The following is a 21,493-nucleotide window of genomic DNA, read 5'->3' on the forward strand; positions in this document are numbered from 1 at the left end:
GCAAAACTTCTTTTATGAATATATACAGTTTTAAATGAAGCTTAAAATTAACTTTTTAGTAAAGAGAACATTGTTATATTTTTCTTTTTAGAAATCACACAACTACTTTCAAGCAAAGAATTTCGAAGTATATCTAATAAATAAGGTAGGTACTATTATTTTAATATAAACTTTTGGGCTATTTTCATTTAGACACACCTTTACTACACAATATATTTTATACTTAACACATTGATAACAACAATATTAGCCAATAAATGTGACTGAAAACACAAATTATGTTAAAAGCAAATAGTTCGTGCTAAATCTTATAAATTTGGTGAAAGTATTTTCACCATTAAACACATGATTATCAGTATTGAAATCGATCTAAGACGATTGCATCCAGAAGTTTTGAAATATTTGACTTCATTGTGTGTGGGTGGCGAATAGGATTCTTCAGAAACAAGCATACTGGGACAAGGTAAAATATCGACAGGTATTTCTAAAAGCTTCTTACGATACACAATTTTCGATACATCAGAATCCGTCTCTTGATCTTGTAGCGTGTCATCGTATACATCGTCATCTTCGTCGATGTCATCGTAGATTCTCTCGATGTTTTTAACGCTGTTGATCTTTTTGGCCACATCACTATTCTTGACGTTTATGACATTCTTGACATTAATTAGATTGTTAACATTAACCTTATCTACGATGCAATTAAGGCGGGATAGGGATGTTTTGATTCGCTTACTTCGAGTTTCATCACGCAGTTTATGGAGCCAGGCAAGCCGACAGTCACAGGATAGTTTATTACCTGTTGAAGAAGAGTCCTTTATATTTATATATTGAAGATTATAATTAAAATTAAAAGAAAATATGCATGATTTATCAGTGGGACTTATTAACATTATAATAATAATTAAATAACTTATGTCTTAAAATAACGAGTGAAATTTCATTGTAATGGGCAGGACGTATTACTTCTCGGCTCGTCAAAAATTCTCATAAAAAAGTCAACTTATAAGGTCAGCTCTTGTGATTTCTCTGGAACAAGATAAGTTACAAGAGAATTTTGGCCACAGTGATTAGATACCATCATGTTCTCCGAATGTATTTTCGTTTGCCCAACTCTTTCATACATTTGTATCTAAATAAAACAAATTTTTGATGTAATTTTTAGGCATTTGTGTAGTTATTCCTTAGTATCTTGTTGTCTATCCTCTAATACATAAATTATCAATCGATTTTATCAATTATCGTTACAATAACGAGACGTTAATACAAAATTTGGGTGATTTTGACAATCAATATCCTATACCAAACATGCTTATATAGTTTAATTCATCGCAAATTAACTTTTCATTTAACACGCTTTTCAAAGTCAATGTAACTTTTTTTATTCATGTCATAAAAAGGTAATTCACAGAGAATGATTTAAAAAATATCAACAGTAGTTAAGTTCATAAACAAACCGATAAACAATGGAAGACATTACCAAAATATTATGTTAAAAAATCTTCGTTAATATTTTATGAGAATCTAGCTCCTAATGGAACGTTAAAGAAATTTATGAATACACTAAAATATTAAGCGTCTTTTAGACTTACGTTAGATAAAACCCGAGGGGACTTGACCCTGTTTTATTGTTATTGGAATCGACGATGTAATTGGTTGTTATTTTTCGAGATAGATACACGCCAGAAACGCAGTGAGTGAAAACAAGATGAGCTATCTATCTGTCCCACTGGGAAAGATGTGGGATATAAATTGTTTCTAGCTTTTCGTAATTTATTATCTTAATAACATTTATTCTAAAAAAAATATAAATAAAACTATATTGATCTAGTTTATAGTTACAGTACTCATTTAAAAATGAAAGCTATCACTACGTGAAAGTATACTTAGAATACCTACTGATAGCAATCGCACGAAGATGTTAGACTCACTAAGACCGACTTATTGTGGCGCTGTCTTCAGCAGTCGAAGCAGCAGCCCCAGCACTTAGTAAAGTCCTAGTAAGGAACTAGAGTTTCTTCTTTATCCAGGCTCACTGGTGTAAACGTCCCACACCAGCGCCCCACACCAGCGCTAACCATCGTGCCCAAAATAACATCGTCAAACCTTCTTGTCGTTAAGAAGGCCATACCATTTGGCTCTAAAATTACTGGTTTTTTTATGGAATAGGAGGACAAACGAACGTACGGGTCACCTGGTATTAAGTGATCACCGCCGCTCACATTCTCTTGCAATACCAGAGGAATCACAGGAGCGTTGCCGGCCTTTAAGTTGGGTGTACGCGCTTTTTTTGAAGGTACCCCTGTCGTATCGTCCCGGAAACACCTATCTATCACTTATATCCATACTCCAAACAAAATCTCTTTCAAGGTTTCTTCATTTTTACCATGTGTATTTATTATACTCGTTACCTGATAGTGATCACCGCGGCCCATACTCTCTCCTAACACCAGAGGAATCACAGGAGCGTTGCCAAACTTATAAAACGACGAATAAACGTACATACATAATATGAATTCCAAAACCGCAAGCAAATTGGTGCCTCGTACCTTTATGGCCGACGGTTCTACTTATTCCCTTACCGATCCTTTATTTTTATAGAGGTTTTTTAGTTCACGACAATTTCAATATAGAAATATCTCTGAGTATAAATAAAATTTAAAATTAATTCAAACAAAATTGGTCATAGCTTTCGTAATTGCTTCATATTTCTACAGTGATTTCAACGTTAAGTTAATATTTGAATACGATATGAGTAAGCTACCTGTGGGAGACTCCTTTATACCAATGGGAGACTCCTTTGGACAGGTTGCGGGCTAGATTATGGGTACCGCAATGGCGCCTATTTCTGCTTTAAAGCAGTATTGTGTAAGCATGACTGTGTTTCGGTCTGAAGGGCGACATAGCTAGTGAAATTACTGGGCAATTGGAAAAACAAAAACAATGGGGTTTTTCAAGAATCCTGAGCGGCACTGCATTGTAATGGGCAGGGCGAATCAAGTACCATAAGCTGAACGTCCTGCTCGTCTCATCCCATATTTTCATAAAAAAAAGCTTTAAAGTATAATACAATACCCTCGAGAAAAGTGCTGAATACATGTACCTACGTGTGTACAAATTCTAATAAGTACTTGATTGAGGAAACCACTCGTGACCATCGTAATATTTGGCGAAACTGTGAGCCACGAGTAATAAATAATCTCCTTACAAATAGTTTTGAAACTCCACAGGTAATTCCACGCACGTTATTAACACGAACTTCTGAAGGTGTCGTAATTGTATTGTTAAGTTGAGCAGATGTAGGTGCTTTGCTCAAACTTAATAAGATCGGTTAATATGAGGCCGTGCTTCTGAAATACGGTGTTCGCTAACTTTCGACTCAAGATGAACTTTTGATGTAATTAAATGGTGAAGACTACAACGTTTTGATACTTTTAATGAGGGCATACATTAATTTAGACAGAACTAATTCTTATTGGGAGAACTTTTAGTAGTATTAATTATTTATAGCAATAGAAGATTCATTTTCAGGATCCAGAATTTAATTGTGAAAATATCCCCTTCGTAACAGCGAAAATTGTAGAAACCTGTGCCAAATATAATAAAAATGAAATAAAAAAGGCACAAATTTTGGACCTAGATGTAAGATTCTCAGCTAGCTTAAGCTAGCTTTGAATCTTACTTATTTTTTATTTTACTTAAGTAAAGAGGCATCATGATTGATGAAATCTCCTGCTGATAGTTGCACAGTAAATAAAAAGATATGAAATGTGTTTAGGGTAACGAGAAGTCGTGTTTTTTTTACTAGAACTTTTTTCAAGGTAGAAATTGGCCCAGCCTCATAATTAACCAACCTGAACTATATATGGCAAACGATTAATCTCCGCTTTGTGTGTTACATACTAGTCCATAAAGTGAAATAAAGTCACTGTTTTGCTCTGATAAGAGGACCTCTGAGTCCAAAAATCGAGACTAATATATTATAGCCGGTAACTATGGACTTGGTGAGAAAGCTCATGGTCGCTAAGAAGGCAATAAAGAGGCTCGGAGTTTCCGTAGGAGAACAAGTCACTGACATAGCCAAAATGATTGCGAAACTGAAGAGGCAGTGGGCAGGCCACATAGTTCGACGAACAGATGGCTGGTGGGGAAAAAAATCCTTGAATGGCGACCACGTACCGGAAGACGCAGTGTTGGTAGGCCCCCACAAGATTGACCAACGATCTGGTCAAGATCGCCAGAATACGATTAATGAGGGCAGCGCAGGACCGATCGTCGAAGAGATTTTTGGGGTAGACCTTTGTACAGCAGCTGACGTATTCCGGCTGATGATAATTATATTTTAACTATTGATCACCAGTGCATCGACATTATAAGATAATGACATCAAACTTTTTTTTATTGAAGTATCATATTCATTTTTTTTTTTAAATTTCGTTTATTTCAAAGATTACATATACATTTTTAGTGGTTGAGACTTCCCAGTAAGTTGTCTTAGGACAATTGTATTGGGAATATCTCGCAACTTCCTTAGCAGATAACTTTTTATTAAGTAAACAATATAGAAATAAACAGAAATGATTAAAAACCAAATTTTACAATTTACAATTAATTGTTTGTGTGTGTGTGTGTGTGTGTGTGTATGTGTGTGTGTGTGTGTGTGTGTCTGTGTCTGTGTGTGAGTGAGTGAGTGAGTGAGTGTGTGGATGTGGGTTTGAATTGGACCTTTGTTTGGGTCCATCTATGCAATGCGTGTGTTAATCATGTCAGTCTGATCAGAAGATTTTCCACTTCATCATAAGCAAGACAAGTTAGCCAATTATTTAAAGCTTTTCTGCATAGATGTAATGTCATAGGATATATATTTAGGACACGATTTATTTTATTATATAAGAACACTGATTGACACCTAAACTGTCGTTCAGCAAAAGTAGTGCGAACAGTAATGGTATCTGCTACTTTATCATTTCTTCTACTGATCAATTTGGCGTGATCTAGCGGAAGTGACTTGTGGACGGCTGAAATGATGTTAAGAACATAAAGTTTCCTAATTGTCAAAAGATTACAAGTCAAATAGAGTGAATCAGTTGGAAATCTTAAAGGTTTGAAGTACATGACCTTGAGAAGTGATCTTTGAGCTCTTTCCATTTCTAAGAGGCTTATCTTAGTTGCACCGCCCCATACCGGTATGCAGTAGCTGATCAATGATTGAGCCAAAGCGATGTATATTTTATTAAGGACTGTGCTTTTCATAACGTGCCGCAGAGTTTTAAAAATCCACATAAGTTTTCTCACCCTGGTTATGACCAATTCGATTTGGGAATGCCAACTTAACCTTTGGTCAATCAGGATGCCGAGATATTTGGTACAATTCATCTTTTCTATGGAGGGACAATTACAATTCAAATCGTGTGGGTTGGAGCATGAATGGATTCTGATATAGAAGTCTTGAACGGGCTGGTATCTGTCATGTGGAGAGAAACATATATAGTTTGTTTTTGATATGTTGAGTGACAATAGATTTTGTTTTAGCCAATTCGAGACTCTTTTAAGGCCCATCTCAGCCTTCCTCTGTACGGCTTCCCACGAGATACCAGAGAAAACAATGGCTGTGTCGTCAGCATAAGTGAATATACTCGCCCCGTCGATCTGGAGGTTACATAGGTCGTTAATATAGATTAAAAAGAGTGTCGGGCCTTGGACACTGCCCTGCGGTACCCCAAATTTCACATTTTCCATTGTGCTGTGGTATAGGTCAACCTTAACTTCCTGTATTCGATCATTTAGGTAGCTATCTAGGAGAGAGAGGGCTTTGTCACGAATGCCCAGGCCCTCCAAAATTACATTTATTGACCATACAGACACTTTGTCTGAATATTATTACATGTCTATAAATCTATTATTTATTGTTAACATCAACTACAATATATCATCATGAAATCAATTAACAATAAAAAGGACATCAGATTTCAAAACGTAAAGAAAGAGACAAAGTAAATCTGTGAATTAAAAGTATCGTAATAAAACAAATTGAGAAACTCACCCTCGAGTGAGATTAACGCATAATTCGATTTCATATTATCTATAACACTCCTCAATGTATCTTGTTTCAATGTTTCCAAGTTGTTGTTCCTCAAATCTAGAACATTCAACTTTTGTACATCGTCGAACACTCCGCCATCTAACATTCCCAACTTATTATCGGCTAAAGAAAGTTTCTTAAGCTGACTCAATCCGCCAAAACCTCTTTCCGAAATAAATTTTATTTCGTTGCCGTCTAAGTAAAGTTCTTGAAGATTCCAGAGCTCTGCGAACGCCAGGTCGCCTATCATATTCAATTTATTATTCCTCATATCTAGAGTAATCAAATTTGCAAGACCTTGGAAGTTCTCTTTAATTACAACAGTCAACAAATTGCTATTCAAATCCAATTTGATTAGATTGTTCAGATGTTTGAAACATCCATCGTGTAAAACCTCAATCGTATTTTTCCCAAGATATAACCTTTGTAAGTTAGGTAGTACGTAGAATACATCTCTATTGATTTCGGATATCTGATTTTCCACAAGACTAATGTTCGCTAGTAATATTAAATGTGCAAATGACATCTTCTCCAGTTTCGTTATTTTATTTTTGTGTAAAGATATTTCTCTTAGCGTTGTTGAATTAGTAAATGCAAATGATGGTATGTTGTAGATATTAGCATATTGTATGTTCAAGGACTGCAAATGATCAAGTCTTACTATAACTTTAGCGGGAATATACGTGAGTCCACCATCTGCTCTTACATTGAAGGTAAGTCTTTCAATCTTTGGTTGGGAGTAAAAATTAGACCAGAATGGATCATCTTCAGCTATGCCACCATTGAATACCCAGCAATCAGCTTTTGTCGCAGTTTTAATTTTAATACTTTCACAATAGCAGTGAATCTTTGAGACTCTATCTTGAATATCGCAGATGTTAACGTAATGAGAATAAGGTGACTTTTCAGATTTCCATCTCCGTTTGTCATTTTGACGACTCTCTGTTAGATTTATTTCCACCGTTGCAAAGGCAATCATTAGGATCAGATACTTTAAGCCCATTTTTACTGTCGCGTCGTTGCCTTTTATCTGAAACAAAAGAATATCCGAATTATTTTTGTTTTACTTTTTATTAAACACTCAAGTTTGTTTATAGAATAGAAATAAACGAATAGGCGAACCTATAATTAAATAATGACAATATGGTAATTGATAGAAATATATTCTTATTGTCATTAGTGGCACAAAAATAAATGTCGACTAAAAATTGCAAGCTTATAAGATTTTGTCATAACCCAGGCGGGAATTTCTAGTAATAATAAATACTTTTAGAAAAAAAATTTTGCAGATCCTCGAAGCGAATGAAAAACATTATTTTAAATATTTAATCTTTCACATTAAAAAATATATACCTAATTGTGAAAATTTAAGAAAGGCTTGGTCCACTTTTTATATTCTAAATTTACGGATATAATATTATTCAAAATAACGCACGCTCTAAAGCATTTATATTTGAATTTATTTCTATTGAACACTTTGAAGTAGCCACATTTTAATTTTAAAGTAACATGTAGAATATATTTCAGTGTTGGCGTTAAATTTCCGCTCCAAACCACGTTTTATGAATAAATAGCCTGTATTTGAATGCAGAACGCTAACACTATCTCACGTAGTGATATTGAAATAATCTTTCAGCAAGTTTTAATTTATATATATTTTTGTTAAAAAGTGACGCTTTGAGCAAAAATTGATGGATGAAAGTAAAAAAATGGTGTCCTTACAAACAGACATGTTGTCAGCTTAAATCAAAATAAAGTCCATTAAAATAAATGTCAATTTAATTATGAAACATATTTATAAATAAAATTTGAAATACAACAAAATTTTATGAACGATGCGGGACTCGAACCCACGACCTCCAGCGTTCCGTGCCGGTGCTCTAACCAACTGAGCTAACCGTTTGAGTGACGTCTCGTTATAAAATCTTGTATGCTTTGTTCAACTCTCAGGTTGTGGCTTCATCTACAGGATCTACTTTACAGTTGATAACCTGCTCAACCCCAATATTTGCATATTAGGAAATTGACATGAGGTGTCGCTCTTGTAAATCTAAACAATTTGTTATGTTTTTAAAGTGATAACTCTCACTTCTAGGATAAATACACAAATAAAATTTGAAAAACAACAAAATTTTATGAACGATGCGGGACTCGAACCCACGACCTCCGGCGTTCTGTGCCGGTGCTCTAAGCAACTGAGCTAACCGTTCGAGTGACGTCTCGTTATAAAATCTTGTATGCATTGTTCAACTCACGATATAAAGTTTCAATTTAATTCAAATGAATTCTTTGAAAAATAAATGACTTTCGATGCGACCTCGTGCAGATGCGCCGGCTGTGATCTCTGATTAATAAACCACAAAATGGATTCACATCATTTGTTTTGTAACCATTCGTTTATAATTAATGCTAGTTTGTTTGTTAAACAAATTGTGTTTGTTTTTATTAAATATTAATTATTAACGTATATTAGATACATACTCAGAAGTAAATCACGTATCCTCTCATCTCTGTTAGATCGATTAGATTAACTATTAGTTATTTTTTTAAGGACATAGCGGTTCGTTAGGTAATGATGCAGCGGATGAACTTGCAAGGCGGGCATCGGCAACCCAAGGGACTGGTCCATTGCTACTTCTGCCACTGCCCTTTAGCCAAATGCGCTCATGGATACGCTCTCTCTCCAACAACCTACACAACACCCGATTGAAGAATGTTTCAAGCTGTAGACAGTCGAAAGAAGCGATACCTGCACTATCACCAGAACTGACGCGTAGACTTATCAGCCTCAACAGACATGACATCCGTATAATGGTGGCCACAGTGCAAACAAGCACCTTTTCACAATCAGCGTAACGGACAGAGGCTGTCTAGCCGAGGACGAAACGGTCACTCACGTAATCCTGGAATGTGCAGGGGTGGCCAACCAACGGGCAAAAACCTTAACTAATACGAGGTCACTCCAAGAAGTCTGCGAACACCCCAGAAATGTTCTGAACTTCTGGAATGAGCTGAGCTGGTTGAAGTATCTGGCCAATATTGCACGCAAAATGGACCCATACTAGTGGTTTTATTGCGGAAACAGGAGCCCCTATACCATACCATATCATATATTTTACCTCTTTAGACAAATGCGAAAATGTTTTTAACCGAACTTAGATGATCATGGATAGTTACAGAATTTAGGAACCTATTTTCACCGTGGTTCTTAAACTAACAATAATATAAAAAACCTTTAAGGGTAGCGACCCCTTAGCATAAGCCTCTTCAAGTTGTCACGAGCTAACCCCCATTTTTTTTTTTAAGATTTTGTTTTTTTTCAAATCAAAATCAGTTTATTCACGTGGGTCACGGAAATGACACTTATGAATGTCAAAAAAAATATATTCTTCTTATTGAATCTACCGCTACTTTGTAAAAGGTTGAGCTAATGAGAAGAAGTAGCAAGAAACCCATTGCCACTCTTTTATATCAACATTTACATCGATTTATAAATCATTTCAATTACAATATAATAAGTAAAATGATGCAACAAACACACTCAAACGTTAAATAGTCAATATCTTACACGAGTAAGTCAAAAAAGTAAATGTAAAGTAACTAAAATAAACCAATCTTGCAGTTTCAATGTCTGTTAAGGAACGAATCTTTTTTATTGCGTATGCAGCAGAACTTAGTCTACTTGACAAATTTTCTATATGGGGGGCCCTCATTGGAGTTTGGCATTTAGCGTTTATTCCAAGAAAAACAGCGGTATCAGCTATATCTAATTTCTCTTTTTTAAGCTGTATATCGATTGACACTTGCTTAACATTAGGTAAAGTAAATTTAATGCATTTCGTTTTACTATCATTAAGTAACAAGTTATTAGCTTCAAATTATTTTGATGGGTCATCTTCGCGCCTTTTGATTTGCTGTCGCTTTTGTCTTTTTCGATATATTTCTCTATGTTCCTCATTATTTCGCCACTCCAGTTCCATGTATTTTTTTTTTTTTTTTATGGAATAGGAGGACAAACGAGCGTACGGGTCACCTGGTGTTAAGTGATCACCGCCGCCCACATTCTCTTGCAACACCAGAGGAATCACAAGAGCGTTGCCGGCCTTTAAGGAAGGTGTACGCGCTTTTTTTGAAGGCACCCATGTCGTATCGTCCCCCAAACACCGCACAAGGAAGCTCATTCCACAGCTTTGTAGTACGAGGGAGAAAGCTTCTTGAAAACCGCACAGTGGAGGACCGCCACACATCCAGATGGTGGGGATGATATCCTAACTTGTGGCGTGTCGTGCGATGGTGAAATTCGGCGGCAGGAATCAGGTTAAACAGCTCTTCGGAACACTCCCCGTGATAAATGCGGTAGAAGACACACAATGAAACGACGTCTCTACGCAACGCCAAGTGATCCAGCCGTTCACAGAGCACTGAGTCCCCGACAATTCGAGCTGCTCTACGTTGCACGCGGTCAAATGGATCGAGCAGATACTGGGGTGCACCAGACCAGAGATGACAGCAATACTCCATGTGTGGCCGGACCTGCGCTTTGTAGAGCGCTAGAATGTGGGCCGGCTTGAAGTATTGCCGTGCTCTATTGATGACGCCCAGCTTCTTCGAAGCCAATTTGGCTTTGCCCTCCAGATGGCCACGGAATTGGCAATCGCTCGAGATTTCGAGACCCAGTATTCCGATACTAGGCGCGGCTTTAAGAGAAGTGTTCTCGAAGAGCGGTGATACGACAAATGGGGTTTTTTTAGTGGTAAACGCGCAAACTTGAGTCTTCTGGGGGTTAAATTGGACAAGGTTCAATTTACCCCATTCCGCGACCTTCTCGAGAGAGGACTCGATAGAAGACACAAGTTTCTCCCGGCACTGGTCGACGATTTCCTGAGAGAGACCTGCATGGCCCGTGTATACGGCATCACCAGTGCTGTCATCTGCATAGCAATGCATGTTGGAGGTGTCCAACATATCATTGATATGCAGAAGAAACAGCGTAGGAGATAGCACACAGCCTTGGGGCACTCCAGCATACACGGGCTTCGGGTTCGAGCAATATCCGTCGACAACGACCTGTATGCTACGCCCAGTGAGGAAGCTGGAGGTCCACTTGCACAAGCTCTCGGGAAGCCCAAATGATGGAAGTTTTGAGAGGAGCGCCTTGTGCCATACACGATCAAAGGCCTTCGCTATATCCAGGCTAACTGCCAGGCCTTCCCCCTTGCTTTCAATAGCCGCCGCCCATCTATGTGTTAGGTATACCAGAAGATCACCTGCCGACCGTCCATGGCGAAAGCCGTACTGTCGGTCGTTGATCAACTGGTGACCCTCTAGGTATACTAAAAGCTGGTGGCTAATTATGCTCTCCATGATTTTGGAGAGCAGGGAGGTGATAGCAATAGGCCTGTAGTTCGCCGGATCCGAACTGTCTCCTTTTTTTCGGATCGGATGGACAAGGGCTGACTTCCATGAATCAGGGACTACGCCTTTTGAATAAGAGTGCCGGAATAAACGCGTTAGCACCGGCGTCAACTCAGGGGCACACGTTCTAAGCACGATTGGAGAAATGCCATCCGGCCCGCTCGACTTCCTGACGTCCAACGAAAACAGAGCTCGCCTAACAGTTTTCTGTCTGAACTGTACTTCAGGCATAGAGCTCTGACACCGCGGGATGGTCGGCGGTGTTTTTCCGTTATCGTCAAGAGTCGAGTTGGAGGCGAAAAGAGCGCACAGGAGCTCGGCTTTCTCTTTTGCCGTATGGGCCAGGGTGTCATTCCTCATGTGCAACGGCGGCATGGACGGCTGGTTGAAGTTACCAAGAGCAGCTTTCGACAACGACCAGAACTTGCGTGTTCCGGTCGAGTAACTGGAAAGCTGCTCGCCGATTTTGACGACGTGCTTAGACTTCGCACGGGCGATTTGCCGCTTAAAAAATCTGGAGGCACGGTTATATTTCCTCTTAAGAACTTTGCAATTCGGATCCTTTGTGCCCAGCGCCGCAACCCAAGTTCGATACGCCTGTTTTTTGCAGTCAGATGCTGCTTTAACTGACGCATCGAACCAGGGCTGTGATCTGCCACCGATCGATACTACAGAGCTTGGTATAAAAATATCCATGCCCTGCAGTATCACATCGCCTACTGCAAAGGCGCAGGCACAAGGATCATCCGAAGGGAAACAAACCTTGCCCCAAGGGTAGGATGCAAAAAAGGAACGCATCCTATCCCAATCTGCTGACTTGTAGTGCCAAACGCGGCGGGTCACTGGTGGTCTGCGACGTTGGCGTCGGATAGGCACTACACTCCTGACCAGGCAATGGTCGGACGTTCCGAGAGGGGCGTCAACAAAGACCTGGTAACCATCGGGATGTGTAGTCAGCAGAAGATCTAATAAGGACGGCATGTGGCTATCCACATCCGGGAGCCGCGTTGGCGACTCAACCAATTGGGACAGACCATACGCCAATGCAAAATTATGCACAGATCGCCCTGCGTAGTCTGTGGTACGTGATCCAAGCCATTCGGCATTGTGCCCGTTGAAATCACCCAAGACCACGATTTCAGCGGAGGGGATCTGTGCAAGCACGACGTCAATTGCTGCTTGAACGCAGCCCATGAGATGATCGGTTTCTGCGTTACCACTATGGGACCTGTAGACACACGCATAGATACGGCCGCGGTCGTCTAAATCTACGCGGAGCCAGAGAATAGACAGGTCCCTACCCTCAAAATTGCCGAGACGGCGACAGCAGATATCCTCCCTAACGTACACACATACCCCGGCATGAGGCAAAAAGTTGTGCTCAATTTTGTACCCGGGGTACGTTAAATATGACGTATCGCTAGGTCGAGATATCTGCGTCTCCGTAAGGAAACACAAGGCCGGCTGCGCCGTCTCAAGGTGGTGGTGGACGGCGATTAAATTGGAGTGAATTCCCCTGATATTGCAAAAGTCCACGTTGAGCGTGGAGCGGGGTGCCGTGGTGTTACTGCCTCGTTTGTCCTCGGTCATGCGCGGTTCAGTGCCCACCCCAGAATACGAAGGGCGGCCCGAGCGAGAGTGCTCGGGGAGGGATTCTCCGGCTCTGGTAGAGCTGGTACCCTCCTGGGGTAATATCTTTTTACGGACCGCTCTCATAATTTGTGTGGGGGGGGGGGGGAAGGGATGGCCTCCGGTCCTCGACACTAACCTATGCGAAACATAGCGGGACTAGGCCGCTACTTCACGCCGGTATTCTGTGCGAGTGTGGTAATTAACCCGGACGAGTCTGGCCCGATTGTGCTGACGTCATAAGACGGCAGCGTGACTCTCCCACTTCTAAAAAGCCCTTAGTCGCCTCTTAGGACACCCATGGGCCTGGGACTCCCCTATTCTTTTTACGCCCCGGAGAAAGTACAGGGCAAAAAAAAAATTTTTAAAATAACACCGCTTACTTTTTTATCTTGTTTATGTAATCGTTCATTTTGAGTTGTTTTTATAACTACTATCACCACCAAACATATTATTATACTAGTATTCCCTTTACATAGAGGCTAGATTTTTATCGCTTGTACAAGGGCGCCTACGAAGACATGTTTAAGGTGCTGACGTGCGACGAGCATAGCGCGTACCGTACGCGCTGACCATGTTGCTTTCAGTGCTCAGCTGACAGCAAACATGATTGCGCCTTTACAATTGCGAAGAAAAATGAATTTTTAGCCTCTTTAATATTGAAGAAAAAAATTGTATATTCGAAAATTTTATCTCTAATATATAAAATTCTCGTGTCATGGTGTTAAACATTGAACTCTTCCGAAACGGCTTGACCGATTCTCATGAAATTTTGAGTGCATATATGGGTAGGTCTGAGAATCGGACAACATCTATTTTTCATCCCCCTAAATGTTAAGGGTGGTCCACACGAATTTTTTTTTTAATTTTTTTTAAATTTGTTTGATTATGATTCAGCATTAAAAAAATGCATACAACTTCAAATTTTCACCCATCTACGATCAACACTTACTTTTGTATCGCGATTTTAATATCGGCAATACAACGTTTGCTGGGTCAACATACTATGTTATAAATATTCGAAATTTCTAGAACACGAATTTATCTTTATAATTTTTGATGACGATGTTACACACGCGCATAGGATCGGTAGCTCGGTCAGCGTGGCACTGGACGCACTAATTTATCGCCATAGTGGACGGACACACGTCTTACCGACGGGCTCGACCGACGGTTCTCGTCAGCGCGACGTAGCTCTACGCGTGTAGCAATTCATCAGCGCTGGACTGAACTGTCTACATGTTTTCGTAGCTATAGCTACGCTAGACCGACGTCAGTCGAGCACTAAATGCAGCATTAAGGTGACAATTGGTTTTCAAGAATCCCCAGTGGCACTCCCTACTAAGCAGGTTTGTTCACTGCCATCACTTAAATGTCTTGAGCGTTTTATTATATCTCACCATCAATATTAAAATTAATAACACAGCAATATTCAACTTAAAATAAAAGTTATTATGTTTATTGCTCATTTTTTTAACCTTACAAGTGAGAAACGGAAAGCTACAAAAGCCATACATTTACGTAAGCCAAATTATTGATAGCTCGAAAGGGTATCTTTAGCGGCGCACGTAAATATTGCCAAGAGGTATTATTTATTAAAATATCTCGTTCTCTCGAAAGGAAGATCGTAAAAATATGAAGGTTATGTATGTGTCCTTGCGAGTTTCAATGTTGTCTGTACGCCGTATATCGTTATTCATAAACTTTATATGCCTTTGGAGATCTTTTGAGTTCCGCTACTATTGTGTATGGTTAATAATTTAAGTGTTTGCTGTTTTTCTGCTCTGAATGGATAATAAAGTAACGATATACACATATCATTAAGTTAGTGGACTGACATTAATGATTTATTAATATTATTATTAATATTTGTTTATTGACGCTCAAACAAATGATCCTGCCCTAGGCATAGTTTTTTTTTAAATAAGGGATGAGACGAGCAGGACGTTCAGATGATTGAAATTGATGCGCCTTGCCCATCACAATGCAGTGCCGCTCAGGATTCTTCAAAAACCCAAAAATTCTGAGCGGCTAAGACATAAGATGTTTATTTGTAAAAAAAAGTTTCCATTGCTTCTGGCAATAATTATTATACAATTTTTTAGTCATTTATTTTTGAAACAAAATTTACTAGCGATATATACATAGTATTCTGCTAAACTGCGCAGCAGTTTATCGCCAGTAATTCTCTATTCTAAATCAAAAATATGTTTGTGTGTGACAAATTTAATAATCCCTGCCTATATTTCTTATTTCTATTTATTATGGACATTGTGCTAAGTTAAACCCTCGCAATCAGTTCTTTACCTGATTTTTTGTTTTGCAATTCAACAATTGTGACGCTATATGAGTAGTTAATTCATTAATTGATTTTTGCTACTCTCTTTCTGATTTATGGTGAAATTTGGCAGGAGACATTTCCTGCAATGAAAGCGATAGAATACACACAACTTAGCCATAACAGCGAACTTTACAACCATTAAAAATCTCAGTTTACTGTTACTATCATTATCGGCATTCCTATCGTTTAACCAATTGCCAAAAAAACGTAAACACGACTCGGCAAAACAAATTATTCGACTGACAATTAAATTAGTCACTAATTGCAAAAATATCTTTAAAGCCATGAGGCTCCCAAAATAATCCAGAGGCTTTTAAATTCATAAATATAAAGACATTAACCCTTGGATTCACCGTATCTAAACCTTTTGTCGCGCCACCATCCTGCCTCATGGTCAATTAAACTTAATTACATAATTAACTACTACCACTATGGACCGTCCTGTTAATTAACTTATCGTCCTTTTTAATAATCTATTTCTGGAGTACAATGACTTATTATTACTACTAACATAATTAAAAAAGTGTGTGTGTACTTACGTATGCACGCAAGAAGTTATACTTCTTGGGCCTAACGAAGCAAAAATTATTAAAATGATTTTTGCTCGTGCTATTTTACGTTTTTAGGAAGAACAATTTTGTAAAAATCTTGCAAAGATGGCTTTGACAATAAATTATTAAATAATGAATACGGCTGTATGGGCTTGAATCCTTTGCCTGTCCTAATAATGGACGAAGAAACCAAAAGAATTACGAATGACGCAAACGTCAGAAAATTTTAGGAACCAAGTTCAACCTGTTACTTTTGTGTTACAGTGATGCGCGCGCATTTCACTCTCATCATTTTTTCATAACGCGCCTAAAGAAGTATAACTCCAATAATAAAAGGTCTTTCATAAGTATCTATATATAAGTACAGTATTTCTTATCATAAATCTACGGTTTTATTTTTTTATATAACAAAAAGTACATAATTTACTGTATTAGAGACCGTTTTCTAGATTGTCTTGCTTTCCAGAATAGGCCCCCCAAGTGTTCTTCACAAAGATCAATCTCTTGTTTTCCTTGTCCAAGTCGCACCTGCCACCTTTTGAATATCATCTTCCCATCTCGAAGCTGTCTTCCTTTATTTCTCATTTTATATCTTGGACACCATTCTATCACTTCTTTAGTCCATTTCTCAGTCTTTTTTCTTTAACATGTGCCTAGTCCATTTCCATTTTAGTTGTTTGATATGATATTGGTTAGTTTTCTTGTTGTTGCTAGCTTAATTTTATCTTTTAGTTTTACGTTAAGTATTTTTCGTTCCATTCTGTGTTGGTAGGGTGTAACTCCAACTACTAACCTAACAGAAAATTAATTTACCCTCTAACAATATTTACTACTTTGTAGTATGATTTATATTGTAATTATCCATCCTTACCTGGTTTTCAAGTTTTAAAGCGTGCTATATATCAGCTTGGTTATAGACAGTCTCTCAAAGAAAAATTTAAAGAAATAAATATTATGACTGTTCATTGTCAGTACATTTATGAAAATTTAATATAATATGTTCACAAAAATCGTTAACTTTTTGCTCTTAATAGTGATTTTCATTATTATAACACTAGACTATTTGATAAAATTAGAATAGGAGATTTCCACCTATGTATTGAGTCATCACAATATCCCTTGAAACATAAGGCGTAGAGACTTGAAATTTGGTATGTGGATTTTACGAAATTCCCCCAGCAAAAGTTTTTTTCTATAATAAACAGAACAATGTTTTTCGGGTCAGCTAGTGTATTATTAACAAGTATAGAATATTTGACAACTTCTACTGTTTGCGTATATAATGCATCCCCAATCAAACCTGTTTTAACTTCAATTAATGGAGATTCGAAACATCGCAGGCAATTGCAAATTGTCATCGATTGAGCAAGACAATGCTTCAAGCAAGGTCATATTCAAGCCATCTTTAAGGTTTTTCATGACTCGCGTGCAACGCAGAGCTGATCATATTGCACGCACACCAAGACAAACTCACACGCGTACATTAATTTTAAATTAATAAATTAAGTACTGATGTAAACAAAGATTATGTTTCTTTAACTTTTTAGTTAATTCATTTAAGAATTATGTGTATCTTAAGAATGTACATTAAGAATTGTAACGGAGGACGAGTTGTGTCTTTCAAAAGAGGCATTAATTGCTTCCCGGAGGACACTAGCCCAAATTATGTTAATGTTTGTTGTAATAATGCAAATAAATATATTTATTATCCATTACTCAATGTACAATTTTTAAATCAAAAATTATAAGCAAATGCAAGGGCTTGTAGAATTAAATAAATCAATAATATTAACAGCCCCTTCCCATTCCATAAAATAAAAAAAATAACTTTGTATTTTCATTATGATATGCTGAACAAACGACCTAAGATATCAGTTATACTTCTTACTAACTGACTTCGTACTATGCTCATTTAAACGACATAATTCACCCCTTATTCGTCTATTAACAGTAGACTCATAAATACTCGCTCATAAACTCTAGGGTTTCATTAAATACTTGTTCACAGAATTGGTGATGCCCTACAACCACTGCAAGCGATACCATTTGGGACGACTGTGTCAACACTTAAGTTTATAAAGTTCATTTACCTGGTTCTTTATCAAGTATTTCATTTTATATTTCTCTCTAAGGTTCATACCTTAGAGACGTAAACACCAATTATAATTAATCGTATAAATAAAATAATTACATTGAATTTCACATAGCGGCCGTGGTCGACAATGGTCCGTTATTGGTGAAATATTAACATTTAACGATCCACTTTCGGTTCTTTATAAAATATATATAAATGATATTATATTTATTTAATAAGATTAAGGTTTAGTTTACGCTGCCCTCCAAATAGAAACCGCAGCCGTAGTCGCAAAGTGCGGCAACTAATAGTACGCCCAAGTAGGCATACTCGAGCCAATCTCGAACAATGTGTGACTTTGACGTGCCACAAGTTCTGTTAAACTTTGCTAATAATTGAAAATAAATTGACGGGTTGCGTAGTAAAAGTTTATAAAAATAATACAACAAGAAATAAGAAAGACTCTGGGATCACATATTATCATCAGTGAGTATTTTGTATTTTATTAATTTCAATGAAAAATAACACGATGCGTATATAAGTTACAAAATTTTAAATATGCCATTAAACGAAAAAGGTAAAGGCTTAACCTTTTTTAGTGTGATTGGCGTTTTTTTTTGTCAAATCACTGTTTATTACACATTCTACAATTTATTTTATAATCTTTCTATATAATATATAAGCTATCACTTATATATCAATTTGTACTTCTAGCAGTTACGAGTGGGAGTAGTATCTAGTGCTTCACAGATTAGACAGACAATTTTCAATAGTATATCTTACACTGGAGGTTAGTATTATGTAGTAATGGGGAGTGAGCAAACATTTTATAGTTTAAATGAACAGTATTTGCAATTGAACAAATGCAAAATTCTTTTATATTTTGCAAGAAAAATAGCAAGCTGAATAATTTACTCAGTAAACCTGTTTATAAAAGAATAAATTGTACATTGTATAGAAATGCGATTATGAAATCAATAAAATCTAAGTTGCAATTTCTTTTATGTGAGTGTTATGAATTTAGTTTTCTTTCTATTAATTTTTCGTAAGGAAATCCCCCTATACATTTATTTACGAAAACTACTGAACCGATCGGAATAATACTTATACCATAATTTTTTTTTGGACTTGAAAATACCTATATATTCGCAATACAAATAACTCAGACATTGACATTTCATTTCATATGACAATTCATACGGCCGTTCCCAATCTTCAGTCTATCTCCGATCGAGGCCTACTAGAGATAAAAACCGTAACTATCGTTGACTTTTCTGTCCCAATAAACTTATCGACTGTAACTCACCTTATCCGTACACGCTGTTTGTCATTGGGAGGACGTATAGCTTACCAGCGATAGAAGTTTGTATGGAAATTGCAATTCACGCGTCCCAATATAAGGCGATAAGAATTACTTGTCGGGTATATTTTTTTTTTATGGAACAGGAGGACAAACGAGCGTACGGGTCACCTGGTGTTAGGTGATCACCGCCTCCCACATTCTCTTGCAACACCAAAGGAATCACAAGAGCGTTGCCGGTCTTTAAGGAAGATGTACGCGCTTTTTTTGAAGGTACCCATGTCGTATCGTCCCGGAAACACCGCACAAGGAAGCTCATTCCACACCTTAGTAGTACGAGGAAGGAAGCTCCTTGAAAACCGCACTGTGGAGCACCGCCACACATTCAGATGGTGGGGATGATATCCTAATTTGTGGCGTGTCGTGCGAAGGTGGAATTATAAATATTGGGACAGCTTCAGATTATTGACAGCTAGTTACTGACAGTAGAAGGTAGCAATTTATCTCTATCTGTAGATAGTATATTGGGAACGGCCGTAAGCGGGCACGGGTGAATTATATGGCAAAACAACGATTTCCAGGTCAGCACTTGTATTAAATAAAATAAATGCGTAAGCGTGTAGTCTTAGAACAAAATAATTAATATATCCTTAGAATTCTAAAAACACATCCCAAAATGAACCTTAAAGTTTACTAACATATTAATAAATCTGACTCAGAGTTCCGCATCGTTCGGAATATTAATAGACGTAACAATTTCAAGAAAAGCACGAAAAATATGAAATAGGCAGCGGCTTGTAAAGACGTCTACTGGCATTACATTCCTCAACAAAGACATTAATTTGTGCGGAAAGTTGTCGTGTCAACAACGTCACGGCTCCGCAAACTTTCGGAAACCACTCACAAAAAGCTCTTAGTCTAAGAGTTGCTGAAAAATTATATTCATAATTATAAAATTATACTGTCACGGTTGATTATTTGCGGTAAACTTGATTAAGCTCATGCTGTGAAACAATTTTGTTTTTTAATGTAAAGGTTATCGTAACTTACATTATATTCCTTTTTAAAACGCTTTCATTCTGAAATAGAGAATAGATATAGAATTATTTATCTATTGATTCTCGTACTCCTAACCTATAATATATCATAGATATTGGTGGGAATTAGTGACGAAACTGTTCAACTTCATGTTGAGTGGTATAATTTGCTGGTAAACAGTAGCAGTATCATCAATGTCATAACGCATCACAAGCGACTATAAATATAGCGTGATGTATTTACGTTTTGCTAATTGCTTCATAGTTTAACGCAAGTTATCTGTGCCTTTTGCAGAAAGTGACATATTATAGTCTACATAATATGTATAAGATGCAGCTTTTACCAGCAACCTGTGTGTATAACTACAGTTATCGATATTTTCTGCATCAGCGAGTACATAGCGTAGCACGCGTTCAGTGAAAATGCAACAGCTGACACAGTTTCTAGACTGATTAATAAACTGCCACGTGACTTGGCTGACTCTTTGACTGAGAAAAATTAAAAGCAGAATTTAAATAGTACTTTTTAAGACTTGACTTAATCAGATAAACTTAAGTAACTTATGCGTAACAATTAGTTTTTTTTTATTTGTAAAATTATAAGTTTTATATGTAAGGAAAAGAGCATCTTAAATGCATCTCTTAATGCGGATTACCTGTAAATGCGGATCTCCATGGGCGGTTGCCTCACCACTCCCATCCCGTGAGCCTCTTGCCCATTTGACTCCTTTTATATAAAAAAAACTAACTATCAATTCTAACGATAACCATTTTTTCTTTTTTTGATGTAACTCTGTTGGTGTAGACTAAATTAGCAATAGTAATAACTCAGTGGTTTTTATTGATTTGAAATCTCAGTGTATAATTTGTATTTAATTAATAAATAAATTTAAATAAAAATCATCATGATCACAACATTTTGCAGCTACAAAAAATACATACTAAAGTTAATGGAAGTCCTAGAAACCAGATCTAGCAGTCAAATTTCAAGCATAATAAACCGACCAATAAATATAATGAGTTGAATGACACAGCAACGACAACAAATCAAAAAAAAATCAAAA

At 37.3% G+C, this 21,493-nt stretch overlaps 1 protein-coding gene across 1 annotated transcript in view; it reads right to left on the bottom strand.

Moving 5' to 3' along the window:
• Positions 1-210: 210 nt before the first annotated feature.
• The window catches only part of LOC126966808 (connectin-like), a 40,772-nt gene continuing 19,489 nt past the window's right edge, over positions 211-21,493 (bottom strand). Inside the window, exons 2-3 of the mRNA XM_050811066.1 lie at positions 6,044-7,112; positions 211-799 (exon numbers count right to left, since the gene is read on the bottom strand). Coding sequence (XP_050667023.1) covers positions 309-799; positions 6,044-7,085 — 1,533 coding nt within the window. The 5' untranslated portion in view covers positions 7,086-7,112 and the 3' untranslated portion in view covers positions 211-308. The remainder of the gene's footprint in view (positions 800-6,043; positions 7,113-21,493) is intronic.

Source organism: Leptidea sinapis, chromosome 11 (genome assembly GCF_905404315.1).
Source record: "Leptidea sinapis chromosome 11, ilLepSina1.1, whole genome shotgun sequence".
In the NCBI taxonomy this organism is placed as follows: Eukaryota; Metazoa; Arthropoda; class Insecta; order Lepidoptera; family Pieridae; genus Leptidea; species Leptidea sinapis.